We start from the raw sequence: 16,753 nt of genomic DNA on the forward strand, positions 1-16,753 counted from the left end.
TGGGCTGGAACAGCTCCTAGCCCTGCACTCCCAATGGACAGACGCTGGAGCAGCCCTTGCTTGCAGGGCCCCACCAATTAACCGTAACTACTAAGCATCACCGTCTTTAACATGCTTACTTTATTTCTAAGTGAGATATCATTTAACTTGCATTTATTTTTGTATAGGTGAACTTCAAAGGAAAATTGGCTTGAAGGTACTTGAAATGAGAGGGAATGCAGTTGTTGGTTACTTGCAGTGTTTTGATTTGGAGGGAGAATCTGGATTAGTAGTACGAGCCATAGGAACAGCCTGTACCTTGGATAAAATAAGTAACACTGCATTCTTACCTGCATGTAATTCCCCATCCAAAGAAATGAAGGAGTAAGTATGAATTAATAGATTGTAATGCAGTGAATTTCATTTTTTGTCATAGTCATTCAGTTTTACATATCCAGTGTGTTTTCCCAGCATTTATTTCTCCTTTACTGTTTTTTCTTGTCTGTAAGTTGGTTTATGTTCTACAGTTTTGAGAAGGTGAACTGGTTTATTAGATGTTGCAGCAGTAAATCCTGGCAAGAGAGATGTTTTTCTGTTCGTTCCATATCTGTTAAATTTATGCAATCGTAGCATTGCACATTTTTATGGTGTTATCCACCAGCCTTTAGGTGATAATTAGTTTGCACATGTAAATAACACACTTTTTGTTCATGGGGGACTTTTTGTTCATGGGGGATCTTTCACAATATGTTTCTCTTAAGGGATTTCTATTTTTTAGCACTCTCAGTTTGAGTGTCCTTGTGCATTCATGTCAGAAAAGATAAGTGTATTTGAGTTCAGGTAGTTAAGTGGCTCAGGAGATGTAGACATCTTTGACATTTTAAAATCATTTTAATCTTTTGTTTTTTCTTTAAAAGCAAAACAAATTAGGCTATATCATACACTGCCTGAAAAAGGTTTCATGATGAGGAAGAGACCTAATTCTAATTGTTCACTATGGCTAAGTCAATACAATACAGTTTGAATTAAAATTTTGAACCGGAACAAATCAAATAAAATTAGGAAAATTTCAGTATCAATTTATTCTGAGGTGGGAAGCATTTACATTTCTCAGTTGCCACTCTGAATACATCAATTTATTTATGACATCTTGTGTTATATTTTTACACAATTAGTATAAGAATAATAGAATACGTAAGAGTATACTTCCTATGTAACCTGTCCAGATAGATATTATTTGAATTAGGTCATTTTGTTTTAGTGATTACAGTTATCTTAGTTATTGTATCTTGTAATTATTATAAAGTAATCAGAGCACTTTGCATGAGGCAGCATCAATACCACTGTAAAATTTCCCCAGCAGTGGAACCCAATTATTGATCCTTATTTAGAATTATTAATTTAATATGTATTGATTTGTGAAACATGCATCCATCATCACAGAGCTTCTGGGTGAATTACAACATAAAACCATAATCAATTAAAAACTAAATACTTGCTGCAGTAGCTAACACTTTAAATACTACCCATAAATCAATAGCATTCAATCTTGAACAGAAGACAAAAAAAAATCTGAACATATGTATGTGCAAGGTTGTTTATCAACTTGTGTGCTAGATTTTTGCTGAGATTGATTAAAACAATCTATATGGTCCTGCCCAGAAGTGTGAGTGGGTTTCAAGATCAGCAGGTTCTACTCGTGTCGTCTTATCTTTATTAACCTGAGCCTTTAATGCCAAAGATTCAATAATATGTTAACAAGTTAGTACTTAGCTGTTCCCCTGCTCTTTTTTATTTCATCTTGACTCTTGCATGCTAGGAATTATAACTCTTAGAGTCTGCTTAAAGAATAAGACATCTCCACTAACTAGCACTCCCTGAAATCATTTTTAACATAACTTTGCAATCTGTTGTATGTATTGTTTTCTTTTCTTCCACCTTGGCTGCAAATTCTCTCAGGTCTCCGCTGGTTCATCCGCCAAGCCATGGATGCCGCTCGACTCACAACAGCCCAATTCACACTGCTTCTGGCTCACGACTTACCCAGAACTTCTCTCTGTCTGTTCCCACTCTCATCTACACTGGTACGAGACTACTCAGACTCAAGAGCTGGGGAGAGGCAGGCCACAGGCACAGTGGTCGCAAAGTGCAGGCAGGCAGGCAGTGTAGGCAGGTACCACCCATCTTTTCTCCCTCTTTTTCTCACTGGGAGTCCTTCTGCTTTCAATGGAGAACTACTGCTATGTTCAACTGCTGAAACAAACTCAATAGTTACTTGGAAGAGAGTGTGTTTCCTGAAGTCTCTTCCACAGAGCTATACTCTTCACTTCCTTTAACTTGAGATTTACCTTCAAAAAATCTGAGTCTAGTAACATTCACCAGGTACAGTTTACAAGTCTTTTTTAGTAGTCTTGATAGAAACCATGATTGGCCTTTAAATTTCTTGCAAGTATAATCTTATAAGTATAATGTTACCTGAGTGTTTAAAGCCTTAGGAAAGGTTTGTGTTGCTTTGTGGAAGAGACAGTACTGAAGAACAGGTAAGACAATCTGCACATAGCTGACATGTCTGTCAGTACGCTTTGTATTCCTTAAGGTTTTCCTCTTTACTTTGTTTTTAGCTGTGGCACACTGCTGATGCTATAGGATAAGGAAACTTTTTTTTTCTTAAAATATATGTTGTATACATGAATGTGTGTGTGTGTGTGTGCGCGCGTGTGTGTATGAGTGTGTGTGTATGAGTGTGTGTGTGTGTGTGTGTGTGTATGTATATATATATATATATATATATATACACACACACACAAACACAAATATAGTTGTTTGTGGTCATTTTACTTTAAACTAATTCAACAAGCATTGTGTAGCTGAATTTTTTTTAAAGCCATGCATTGTTTTGAGTTTTGTTTTCTTTTGCATATTTACTTTTTTTTTTTTTTTTCTTGGTCTGACATTTCATGCCTCTTATTTGGCTTAACTGTTTCAGTGCAGATAATCAGCATCTATCTGTAGAATGCTGAGTGGGTAAATCTCATTTCTTTGCCTTTGGCCTCCTACCCAGCAACACACTTAAGGAATAACTGCTGGCCCTTCCCCAGTCCCATCCTGGTGTTCGGATCATGCTGCTGTCAGCCAGGTCCTTTGGCACAGGATTACTGAATATGTTTCCACCTTCTTCTGGCAGGATTCCTTTCAATGAAGATCCCAATCCCAATACTCATTCATCAGGACCCTCCACCCCTCTGAAAAACCAAACCTATTCTTTTTCACCTTCCAAGTCCTACAGTCGACAGTCCTCTTCTTCTGACACAGATTTGAGTTTGACACCCAAAACTGGTAAGGCGCTTCCACCCACTCTTATTTTTGTGTTAATTTGTATTTCTGTTTTATCTTTTCATTCAAACCCTTTCTCCTTTTTTGGCATATAAGTTATCAAAATGATGTGGAAATTGGATATTTCAAACAGTGCAATTAAAGCATAAAAAGATTTTTGTATCAAACTGATTTACTGTACTTTGTTTATCAAAATTTGATAACCATAGCATAAAGACACTTTAAGGCTACGTCTAGACTGGCCCCTTCTCCGGAAGAGGCATGCAAAGCAGGCTAGTCAGAATAGGGAAATCCGCGGGGGATTTCAATATCCCCCGCGGGATTTAAATAAACATGGCCGCCACTTTTTTTCCGGCTTGGGGAAAAGCCGGAAAAGAACGTCTAGACTGGCGCGATCCTCCGGAATAAAGCCCTTTTCCAGAGGATCTCTTATTCCTTCTTGCAACAGTCCATTGCAAGTAGGAATAAGAGATCCTCCGGAAAAGGGCTTTATTCCGGAGGATCGCGCCAGTCTAGACGCTCTTTTCCGGCTTTTCCCCAAGCCGGAAAAAAAGCGGCGGCCATGTTTATTTAAATCCCGCGGGGGATATTTAAATCCCCCACGGATTTCCCTATTCTGACTTGCCTGCTTTGCATGCCTCTTCCGGAGAAGGGGCCAGTCTAGACGTAGCCTAAGAGTAGCATATGTAATACTACCATTTGAAGCACTTCAGAATGTTATAAAAAGAGTCCTAAGGAATTGTCTTTTTCTTTTAATTTCCTCCACTTCATATTATAAATTCTGGGGGTAAATTTTCACCATAATTGATCAAGTCTCACTAACATGTGATTTTTCTAAGCCCAATCTTAATTGAAAATGTATCCATATTGTTGTGTAGATTCCATTTGTCTGTTTGCAAACTGACTTTAGAAATGCAATTGTTAATGTCTACTAAACTTTTTCAGAATCATGGAAATGGCTATGGTGGAAATATACACGTTTGAATATTTTAAAAAATAGTTCTAAAGGCTATTTAGAACACCTTTTAAAAGCTTAAACCTATTTCTCAGCTGGCTTTTCAGTTTCATTGAATGTTGATTCCTCCTCCCATCTCCTCAATTTCTTAAGAAGCACAACAAATATGGCTCTGCCCCGTTATCTGCCTTCTCTTTATTAGTCATTATTTCAGTACAGTCCTGGGAGTTTTGAACTCTTTTTCATTAATTTATTAATTGTCTTGCTCTTCTACAACAGAACAAAAATACTGTAGGCCCACGTATAAAAGTGTGGCTATTGTTTTAAGTGTTTCTAAATATGATGTTTAAAAATAGTATTTGAATCTGAGAATGTTCCCACCTTCCTAATTATGACAGTTTTAAGGTATGTTACAGTTTTTGATTTAGTTATTACTTGACTGTTACAGGAACACATCACAGTCAAGATATACATATTGAAATAGGTTATAAACTGAATAGTTTATTCTCAATAGAATATGAAGATGTTTTCAAACTTAATCCAAAATTGAAAAATAAGCAACTTTCTATTAAATTATAATTCTCCCTCTTCATTTCTTTTTATCCTCTTTTTTTTTTTTTTTTTGCCATTTTCTGTCTTCCTTGTCTTTTGTATAAATAACTGTTATGTCTTGTAGACAACCTAGGGTGAGCAATTACATTTCAAAGAAACTGAGAGCAAGTGTATTTTTTTTTTAAAAAGACTAATATTTATTCATACATTTTTATTATTAAATTCCTGGTGATTGTTTGAAAACATAATTTTACCTGGATAGGTGAACATCTTAGTAGATAGACATTCTAGAAGCACAGTGTGGTAGTAGTCTGCAGTGAAATTGCAAAGTTGCTTCAGTAGCTAAATTAGACTGTGGTCCGGTAACCTGATCTAGCTGGATGGACTGTTGCACCTACACTGAGCCCCGTTGAGAACAATGGCTTCTGTGTGGACACAGGAATGCATTTGTGTTCAAGATAGGGTTTTATGGTGAGGTATTTTCTTGTATATAGAAAAAGCCATCTGTATCAGCTATAGTTTTTGGTTTCTAAATTTAAGCTAATAGCACTCATTCTTTTATTTGCTAGGGCAGCATCATGTAGCTGCTATCTTTTGGCACTATGTTCAGGTCTCTGCCAAATTGTGTGTCAATCATAAGGCTTGCTTGTGTGTGCATTATTTTTAGAAATGACATTGAATTTTGAAAAAGTAATTACTTAGCAACATAGTATATAGTATCTTTCAGAGTCCTATTTCATTTTAAATATCTTTAATTTTCAACAGAGGATTGAGAAGATTATTCTATGATATAGTTTGTGTTAAATATTTTCTTCATGCTGATGGCAGTTTTAAACATACTTTACCAAACAAATTTGTGATGGTGTTTTTAAAAAAGCACTTTTTTCAAGGATGACACCAGCATTTTCTCAAGGTTCTATAATCTAAATTAACAATGGAATACATCCATTCTTAGGACATCAACTCTGCTAGGATTCTTCAGTCATCGACCCCTGATAAAAACTGTGTCCCTATAAAGCAGGGCTACTTAACTTTGGAAGCCCCGGGGACCACAGTGATACTCATAGCACATGTTGAGAGCTGCAATTTAAATGTAGTTGCATATGCAAATAGCTTCTTTCACACTGACGGACATGAATACAAAGCTCTTCCCACAATTCCCCAGTGCTCCCGGAATCTCCTCCCTAGGGGCTAGTACAGTCACCCAGTACCCCTCTCTTTCAGCCAGACCGTCTGCTTGCATCTTTCAGTGTTCACCCCTCCTGGGAGATGTCTTGCCATTGTGGAGCATGTTCCCAGTGGAGGCCATGTTCAAAGGATTCCCACCTGTAGGCCACATGTTGAACCCCGCAAAAACCCAAACTGTACCGAGAGCCGCAAACAGGCCGCGTGTTGAGTAGCCCCGCTGTAAAGGATAGCGTTTAAAAAAATGACTTACTCCTTGAGTCACTAGGAGTTTAGACCAAATTTAGGCACAGAAGGTCCATTTTTCTAATTTGTTTTAGTTTGTCTATTACTGCTTTATAATATAAGCTTGATCATTGTTTAAGGAAAGATAGTATAGCAATATGATGTACATATAGGATGTGATTTTTAGTTTTTACTTAACAAAAAATGTTCTTACAGATTATTTCAGTAAAGTTATGTTTGGCCATATGTCTCCATTTTGGGGAGTTTTGCTTAGCAAGGCATAACTTGGTGTTAAAGCCATTTGTTCTAGTGCACAATGATGATGTAATTAATGGTTTGGCACACATAAAAAGATCTGAAATTCAGGTTGCAAACTACTCAAACTATCTGAAGAGGTGAAAATTAAGATTTTTTTTTTAAGGTGTCTGAGCAAGGAAGAGGAATAGAGTATGACCAAGGAAGCAATGTCAGTATGTTGACTAAAGATGTTAAGAAGCAGGTAATTGACTAGTTAAGGGGCCCCACTGCAGTTTTCAGTTTAAATGTAGTAGGAGCCGGGAGTACAGGCAGCCTGGCTCCTCCTGCATTTAAACTGCAGAGCTGCGGGGGAGGAGAGAAAGGGAAGGGAGGTAGGTTCCAGACCCTGTGCAAGCTAGGACTCATCAGTCCCACCTCTTACTACGTTTAAAAGGCAGAGCTGCAGTGTGGGTAGGTCCGGCAGGTGGCGTGGACCAGGATTCAGTAGTCTTGGCTTGTGCCGGGTCCCTGACCGCTGCCCATCTGCCTCCTCTCTCACTCTCCGCACCACAGAGATGGTGCTGGGGGGAACTGGCTTTTAAGATGGCTCCCCCCAGCATCAGCTCCTGCTCTCCCCCTTGCTGTCTATGATATAAAGGCAGGAAGGAGGTGGGAAATGCCAGTAGTCAATTCGACTACCTGATAAGCCTAGGCTTATCGGGTAGTCGACTAATCGACTACTCTTTTACATCCAACCCCAAACTTGGATTTGCTTTAGTCTTCTGCTTTGGAATTATTGGAAGCAAGATTATTACCCCCATTTCTTTTATAAAGTAGGATATGATGGTACAGAGTAAAATGGACTATGTCAAGCTAATTCTCTGTAGTAAGAGGAATAATTTCAACATTCACTGAAAGTTAATTCTGGTTTGGAATTGGAGACTTTGTGCTGGGAGTAGAGTTACTTTTTCTGTCACTTACGTAAACTAACAAGTATCTAACTGACAACAATAGTTATATATTTTAATAAGTTTGGGGTAGAAGAGCTAATATACATGTGGAGGAAATTGAGAAATGGACACTTCTTTTTTTATGTGGGAAATAAATATGTATATACACACACCATTATAAGATTTAAGACTTTAAAATTAAAGTTTTAATTTTCTTGATAATCAACTTAAATTCCTATAACTTTTGGAGAAGAGAATCTATTATATCTAAATAGTCTAAATTTCTTTTTTGGGCAGATTGGAAGAGCTGTTTTGACTATATTTTTACTGAGAAGTATTCACTTAAATTTTTGTGTAAAATATAATTGAAATTTTGAAATGTTCCATTATTTTTGGCTTTTTAATAAAATACATTTTAAAACAAAGTTAACAAGTTCATACTCAGATTTTTTTGGTAACTCTCTTCTCATTCATGCTGGTGCTACATTGTCATTTCATTTCTTTGTATGCTGATTATAGCTTTTTCATATGCTAGCAGTACGTATTTGTTCATTTGAAAAAATGTTTTGTTTTTTCTTCATTTTGCTTTCCTTTTCCTATTTCTTTTAGTCATCTTCTGAATCTACATCTTTTCTCTCTACTCCTTTCCTCCACAGCATCTTCCCCACAGGGGCCTAGGATTTTCCTGTTTCCCAGTTCCCCTACTCTGTCTTGTGGTTCCCCACATCTTAACAAGTCCTGTCTCCTCTTCCCGGGGCCTAGCCTTAACCCTCTTCACTCTAGCCATGTCAGCCCAGTTGTTTTGAGGAAAAGTGTTTCTTTCACTGAAGAGCTGCTACTGGCTGCTTCTGGTAGGATCATTGTATAATAGCCTTTTTAAAATTGCATTTTAAGAAATAAATAGAATGTTGTTGTTAGTCAGTTGGGGGCATTTAATACGTAGCCTTCTATAACTTTTTTTCTAAAACAGCCTCTGAAAACTGATGGCTACATGAGTATGACAGGATATCTTTTTCCCCCTGGAGGCTTGCAGTAAGTTCTTGAGCCTCTTCCTTAAATTGACCAATATTTGAAACAAATAGCTTACTTTTTATTGCAGAACATTTTCCTTTTCCAAAACAGTCTCCACTAAATACTGCTAATTGGAATATCATTAGGCAACTGTTGAATAGTGATACTCTTCATTTTTTTTCATTATAATTTTCCTGTATTTTAGATGGAAAAAGCACTCCATCTTCCTTACCAACTCATTCATATTCTTCTACTGAAATCTGACCATCATGTGGCTAGCAACCATATTCATTTATTGTACTGTTTAAATTGTTTTTTTATTTTCACTGTACACACATTTTGTATTTGTATTACCTCGTTTTTACATTTCATTGACATAGATTATTAGATTGTCCTGTTTAGCTAAATATTTGAAATCACTGCTTCATTTCTACAGATAGTGTTTTGATTATTTTGTGTTTGTTTCATCTCACAAATATTCTTCATTTCATGTCAGTCTGGTTAGTATTGTATAGTCCCTTGAAAATGATATTTAGACCTAATGCAAAATAACATAAAATAATTTAATTTTATTAATGGGACTATACAGATGCTAATCTTTGTTTCCTTATCCAAGAACAGCTAAAAATATTTCATTTCCTGTATATAAATAACATTTTAGATCTTCTGAGAGCATTTGTCTGTTTTTAAATGGTGGGTACACGAAGTGTCAACAACAGTCCCTGAGTTTGTTTGAAACAAAAAAGACCACATTTCCATTTGCATGGAAAATATCTTTCTTCCTTTTATTGTTACTTGATTTTTGAGCAGAAGAAGGGCAGGGAAAGTAGCAATATATTGTCTGTTTTTAAAATAGCAGTTAAGATAACTTGAAAATATTTCCTTTAATCATAAATGCATTCACCTTGTTCCTGATCTTTTTTTTTGAGTTCTTTGTCCTCCATTTAGTGTTTTCATTAATATCTCTCAGAGTAATGAAAGGTATGACTGTTGATATTCTGAAATGAAATAAATATTGATTTAGCTCTGAGGCATGTGGACAGATCTGACTACAAGAAATATCCGTGGAGTATGTTCTTAAGTATGAAATGCTACCACGTAAATCTGATTCACCAAAATTGTGATTCTTAGAAAAACATGAACTTCGTGTGTGTTTTCTTCCTGAATTTAATAACTGTGAAGCAACAAATGTCTTTTAGCAAGCAAATTACAGATACATTGGGCAGTTTGGAATGCTCAGCAGTAGTCCATGGCTGATCTGAATGATTCAGATGAGTGAATGTACACTACATACATGTAAATTAGATTGTCCTTCAATTCTAAGTTACAGTATTTTTTCAGAGTTAAAATTTAAATTAAAAGACATATATTTTTTTATATGCTTGCCCTTACAGTTTTCTCTTTGGGCCAAATCTTAGTGACTTGTGTACACAATTCCTGCTCATGGAAAACGGGAGGCTTGAGTCCCAACTCATGAGGAAAAGTGATTCTGCTATTCTGAAACTATATGAACCTCACTACATGGAATCTTTTTCAACTGCTACTGTAAATAATTCTGGGACACTAGGTCCATACTTAGCTTTATAGCAGAAATCTTGGCCAATTGCACTAGTTAGTTTACTTCTAATTGATCAGTTTTGAAATGAGACTGATCCTGTATTCCTCACTGATGTGAATTGGAACTTGACTATACCCGAACTGCTTGTGAAAATAAGCACTTTGGATCTGATTCAGTGCATATTGAAATTAATAGCAAAAACTCCTTTCGACATCAGTGGGGGAAAAAAGGTTGAGCTTTATACAACTAAGCTGCAAGTTCAAGCCCCTAGAACCTTATTCTCATTTACACTAATATCCTGTATTTACACTAAGATCTTATACCACTCTGATTGTATAAATGAGCCTTAAAGTGTAATTTATGTTCACCCTAATGGCCTTTACACTGGCAATTGATGTAAACGGATGTAAAGGGAAATATAGAATAAATGTGAATACGATCCTTAGTCTTTGGTGTATCTAACTAGTAAAGAAACTTTCAGAAGACTCTAACTATAATTTGAATCATAGTCTTAAAAATGTAAGATAAATATATTCTGGAACTGGTTTCTCTGGATGTTGTTTATGTGCTGATATTCTTTAGGAATGGGCAGTGGGAGTGCTGGAAAAGAAGGGGGACCATTTAAAGCTCTATTAAGACAGCAGACACAGACAGCTCTGGAGCAAAGGGTAAGGAGTACATGATGATCATATTTTATACTTATATTTCTCACTTAACCCTAGTATAGATTTAACTTTTAATAAAGGTGAATATTTTCTTTTGACAGAATTATTTTGTAAATATGTTGTTCTTATTTTGCACTTGCCAAACTTAATAAACCTTTGTTAAACACATTGTTTACAAGCCCTTTTCACTAGACAAATTATACAGTGGTTAATATGAAAAAATGGAAACAAATAAGTCTGATCTGCCCAGTAATGAAATGCTATAGTTATTGTTATAAGAAACAGCAGTAACAAAAGAGAATTGAGTGTTTGTTTAAATGACTTCCACAGATTGTCGATGCAGCTGTCATTTGATTGCTGTAATAGCTTTATACTTAATTTAATTTTGGCAGAAGACAGAATTGATTTATTCAGAAATATTGGACCAGTTTTAAACAAGCTCAAGATTAAGCTTACTGAATGTATAGATAAAAAAAGAGAACTGGTAGCATTAATCAGTACTGCATTATATGAATGAGTTTTTTATATTTTATTTTATAATCTTTTGTAATAAATCTCAAACTCTAAAGGATTGCCATTAAAATCACTATTAAGGAAGTACTGGATTAAAAAATAACCTTCTGCGGTGTTTGACAGTACTGTGCATTAAATTACATTTATGTTTCTTCTCTGAGTGTTTGCTCATGGCCATTTCTAAGCACCTCCACTAGAAGCTATTCCCTCAGTGATATCTTGCTGAGGTGTACCTTTACCAATCATTTGACTAAAATATTACTAAACATTTTTCTAATCAATCCTAACATACTGTAAAACAATTCTTTAACTACGGGCTCTCAAACTCACAGCCCATGGACCACCTGCGGCCTGAGTAGTTCCATAACCCAGCCTGTGCATGGCAGCTGGCATGTGAATTTCTGCGTCTCTGAGGGGTGTACATGTACGTGTACGTACACATCCAGCCCCTGTTTCATTCCCACACACCTCCTCCCTCCATTACTCCCCTTCCTTCAAGATACCTACCCCCGAGGAACATGGCCTTAGGGATTACCATGCAGCGGAGCTGGAGATGGCAGTAGCAGAGGCTGCTGTGTCACTACACTCTGCTTCCTCTCAGCTCTTGATAGCCCATTTGCTCCGCTTCATTGTGGGCTGGCCTGGGATATGGCAGTGGAGTGGAGCAGGCTGTTACGAAGCAGGCTGTTACGAAGCTCCATTTTCCCATGCCTCCCACTGACATGGTGAATGCGGGGTGGGGAGGAGACTTGCTGCTGGCCCCAGCCCACCCAAGACTCCGTGAGCTAACCTGAGAATGGGGGACCATTCCATCCATAGTATGGTTGGGGCAGCTGCCACAGGTCCCCCCAAAGTGTGGGGCTTGTGGCGGCTGCTCCGAACCATCCTATGGGCCCATAGGGACCTGGCTGCAGTGGTGCAGCACTAACAGCAGGAAGCTGCTCTGGCCCTGCTATGCTGCTAGTGGTGGCACCAGAGGTCCCATGGGAGGAGAAGGGTGATGTTTAAATCATCTGGAGGATTTGAGGACTGGCACTGATCCTCAGGTAAATTGAGTTTGACACCCCTGCTTTAATCAGTCATGCCCATTATTATAATTGTTTCACACCTAGCAAAGTTAATTATGCAAGTGACAGAAACAATCAAAGAACCAGACAGAGATCAAACAGATATGCAATAGAGAAGCAGGGACCATAAAGACAAAACAAGAATGGAATAGGGATTTCACAACCACAACTGCTAAGTGATTTCTTTCCAGCCAGATTACCATTCAACAAAGTTTTCTTTAATCATCTTAAGATTTGTTGCTTTATTTAGTGATGGTGGGTATTCTTAGGACAGGGTTCTTGTCTTAACAGACTGATATTATTTTATTGCAATGTAATTTAGATAGAACAAGGAAGTGAAGTTCTGTTTCTATGGCCATGTCATCCCTAAATGGAAGATCGACACTGCTGCAAATGATCTCCCAGAGTTTGATTGAGTAGGTCTAGCGAAGACTTGCTAAATTGAACTCAGAGGGTGTCAGCCGGTGGTCAGGGCAGTGAGTGGTGTGTGTGTGTGTGTGTGTGTGTGTGTGTGTGTGTGTGTGTTATACACCCGAGACGTCAACTGCTGGGACCGGGGTCCCTTCACAGCGGGCAACCTGGAGAAGGTTGACGGGCGCCCCAAGAAGTTTTACGTCCGTGTCTTTGACCGCCAGGACCGGGGTCCCTGCGCGGCGGGCAGCCAACAGGCTGACAGACGCCCCAAAAGTTTACAGGGAGAGCTTATTACACCTCAGACTTTAACTGCTAGGACACAAGGTCCCATCGCAGCGGGCAGCCTAGGGAAAGTTGAGAGATGCCCCATGGATCTGTCCCCTGGAGGCAACATAGTCCAAATGCCTATATCTGTCCCTTATGACCAGCTGGAGTTCTTTTGTTTGTGTTCGGTTTGGGTACAGCAGCACGGGTTCAAGTCAGAAACTTGACACACACTGGCTTATTTGTAGGAGAAAGAAAGAGAAAGAAAAAGAAAGAAAACTTGGTTCAATATATAAAGTGAATGAGGGCACCACACTTATTTTTTTTACTATAATTTAGGCAGTGGTCCAAAAGCAAACCGTGACTATTTGATTGACAGGAGAATGATTTCTCAGGGCTTTAAAAATGGCCACCCAATTTATGAATGAAGCAGAATGGCTGCTGTACCTTTGATTGACAAGCTAATGATTTTTCTGTGGTCTGATTGGATAATTGCTGACCGCAGGTCTCCAATGAAACAAAATGACCACTCGGAGTGCTTCAATGAAGGAGAAAGTTTTCTTAACTGTGATTGACAGCCTAACAAGATACCGGAGTTTACATAGAAGTGAACAGCTGTTCTAATAGAAGTTAAGTGTTTATTGCAGTTTACAGGTAGATACAAAGACTCCCTGTGGTTTGATTGACAAGTTAATTGGGTTCTGCAGTTTATAGCTAAATCACCTTACCAAAGGCAGTTTTACATTAGAAATGAAGCAGTTTGACTTAAGAAACTATAATAAAGTAACTAAACTTATAACATAATAACAATTAAAGTGTACACATAAAGAAACACATTGCAGGTACAATTCTCACCCCTGCGTTCTAGACTTGGCGTGGCCAGCGTCTTTCTCTCAATCCCTTGGGAAGAAGTAGGGCGAAGTTGGGCATCCCACGGGCCTCGGGAGACAATCAATACTTGCCAGCAGGTGTAGGTGATTGGAGCTCAAATGGGGTGGGCTACAAAACCCCTCTTTATACCCCCTGGGTCACGTAGGCTTCTTCCTGGTCTCAAGTGGCCAATTAGGAAAAATGGCTTTGAACACTAAGTTTCCCATGAAGGGTGCAAAGCAAAATTCACACCTGGGAAAATGCAGACAATGGGCACTTCTAGTATGTGATGGGTGAAGATTCCTCTCCTGGGACAGTGCGGGTGTGTCAATTGCTGGTACTAGCCATCAGGGCGACGGGAGGCCCCCCAGTCGTCAGCTAGCCCATTTACTGTATAGTTTCTGTTTATGGTAGAGTCAGGGACAGGCAGCACACCTGCGTTCCCAGGGCATCAAAGGCTGACTGCCTTTCTCTTGCACTCTGGGGGGGATGGGGGTTCATGTCTGGCTACAGAGGGTGACTCCATCAGAAGCCAGTATTCCTGCTTCTTTGAGGAGTAAAGGAAACCTATGGGAGCATTTGCTCCTGTAACCACCTCAGTGAGGGGAAACTTGAAACAAGGGATGTCGACTCCAGCTACGTAATTAACATAGCTGGAGTTACATATCTTGATTCAACCTCCTCTTCTAGTGTAGTCTTGGCTAGGTTCATGGCTGCTCCTCTCCTAATATGGCTACAGAAAAAGGCCTCAGACCTTGCAATTTTGTTATTGAAAAAGGCCTAGTACTTATAGTGCCAAATATTTAGACTTGGCACCTTGAGACATGTCTCGTGCCAAGGGCAAAGAACAGTGCCCTCTAGTTGTACGCAGGCATTGTCCTCCTCTCCACATAAGAGTATTTTTGGAGCAGACATAATGCCCTCCTAGGACAAGACGCATCAGGAGCTCCTCAAAAGAGTGGCTCAAAACCTTGGACTCCAAATAGAGGAGATCAGGAAGCCCTCCTGTGCCCTGTTAGACACGCTAGCAGCATTGTTCATTCAAGAGTGGCATTTCTTTTGAATGATGTTGTTATGGATCCCATTAAGGTATTGTGACAGACCCCAGTGTCTCTTCAGTTGATGGCAAAGAAAACTGAAAAGAAATACTTTGTCTCACCTAATGGATATTAATTCCTTTATACATACCCACCACTGGGCTCTTGTACCAGCAGCTAAGGAGTGGAAATGACAGGGTCAGTAGGGGTCAACCCCCACGGTCAAGGACACACAAAAAATATGATTTTTTTGGCAGAAATGTCTATTCAATAGGTGCCCTTCAGTTCAGGATTACAAATCAAATGCTTCTAAGCAGGTACAATTTTTATTCCTGAACTCCATGCTGAAATTTGAATGACTATTCCAGGAGTCTAAGTGAGAGTTTGCAGCTCTTGTGGACAAAAGCATATCTGTAGCAAAGGCAGCCTTGGATGCAGCAGACTCTGCAGCACTATCTATGGCAGTAGCAATGGATAGAAGCTCTTGGCTTCAGTCCTTGGGCTTATCTCATGGAGGACCTTAATCACCCTGACATCTGTTGGGAAACCAGTACGGCAGTACACAGGCAATCCAGGAAGTTTTTGGAGACTATTGGGGATAACTTCTTGGTACAAGTGCTGAAGGATCTGACTAGGGGCCATGTGCAGCTTGACCTTCTGCTCACAAACAGGAAGGAACTAATAGGGGAAGTAGAGGTGGGTGACAACCTGGGAAGCAGTGATCATGAGATTGTAGATTTCAGGATCCTGACCAAAGGAAGAAAAGAGAGTAGTAAAATACATACCTTGGACTTCAGAAAAGCAGATTTTGACTCCCTCAGAGACCTGATGGGTAGAATCCCCTGGGATGCTAACATGAAGGGGAAAGGAGTCCAGGACAGCTGGCAGTATTTTATAGAAGCCTTATTGAAGGCACAGAAAGATACCATCCTGATGTGTAGCAAGAGAGGCAGACATGGTAGGAGACCGGATTGGCTTCCTTAGTGAACTTAAGCACAAAAAGGAAGCTTACAAAAAGCGGAAACTTGGACAAATGACCAGGGAGGAGTTTAAATGTATAGCTCGAGAATGCCAGGGGGTTATCCGGAAGGTGAAAGCGCAATTGGAATTGCGACTGGCAAAGGATGTGAAGGATAACAAGAAAGGTTTCTACAGGCATGTTAACAAGAAAGTGATCAGAGAGGGTGTGGGGCCCCTACTGAATGAAGGAGGTAACCTAGTGACAGATGATGTGGGGAAAGCTGAAGTACTCAGTGCTTTCTTTGCCTCTGTATTCATGGACAAGGTCGGCATGTATTCACAAAGGGCAAGTTGTGCCTGACCAATCTGATTAGCTTCTATGATGAGGTAACTAGCACTGTAGACATGGGAAAGTCAGTGGATGTGACATACCTTGACTTTAGCAAGGCTTTTGATACAGTCTCCCACAATATTCTTGTCAGCAAGTTAAAAGAATATGGATTGGATAAATGGACAGTAAGATGGATAGAAAGCTGGCTAGAAGGGCAGGCCCAGTGGGTAGTAATCAACGGCTTGATGTCAGGATTGCGGTTGATTTCTAGCAGAGTGCCCCAAGTGCCCGACAGCCAGTAAATTTTTTAGCAGGCTGGTTCAGTCCTGGCTTGCACCAGGGCTGGGACTTACACTTTAAATGCAAAGCCACAGCAGGGTTCTGGCTTGTGCCGGATCTGGGAGCTCAGATTCCCCCCAGACAGGGGCTGCTATCACCCTGTGCTGCTGCCTCTGTATAAGAGGCAGCGGCACAGGGCAACAGGCATTCAGTCTGCAAGGGCAGCTGGCTTTTAAACTGGCTCCCCTTGCGGACCAGCTCCTGCCTGGTACCCCACACTGCTGCCTCTGATACAGAGGCAGCAGCGTGGAGTGACAGGGGGCTCTTCGAGTGTGGGGCTCAGAGCATATTAGCTGCTGCCCCTGCGG

At 39.5% G+C, this 16,753-nt stretch overlaps 1 protein-coding gene across 11 annotated transcripts in view; it reads left to right on the forward strand.

Moving 5' to 3' along the window:
- C2CD5 (C2 calcium dependent domain containing 5) overlaps window positions 1–16,753 on the forward strand; it is a 129,427-nt gene that overhangs the window by 26,115 nt on the left and 86,559 nt on the right. For 5 of the 11 annotated variants that reach the window (XM_025183726.2, XM_025183729.2, XM_025183731.2 and 2 more), the window contains exons 6-9: window positions 168–363; window positions 3,164–3,315; window positions 8,073–8,267; window positions 10,568–10,653. In XM_025183726.2, the coding sequence (XP_025039511.2) occupies window positions 168–363; window positions 3,164–3,315; window positions 8,073–8,267; window positions 10,568–10,653 (629 nt within the window). Of the gene's footprint in view, window positions 1–167; window positions 364–1,938; window positions 2,064–3,163; window positions 3,316–8,072; window positions 8,268–10,567; window positions 10,654–16,753 lie in introns of all 11 variants that reach the window. The other 6 variants (XM_006121261.4, XM_006121262.4, XM_006121268.4 and 3 more) reach the window with 2 other exon arrangements.

This window comes from Pelodiscus sinensis, chromosome 1, assembly GCF_049634645.1.
Source record: "Pelodiscus sinensis isolate JC-2024 chromosome 1, ASM4963464v1, whole genome shotgun sequence".
NCBI classification, from domain to species: Eukaryota; Metazoa; Chordata; order Testudines; family Trionychidae; genus Pelodiscus; species Pelodiscus sinensis.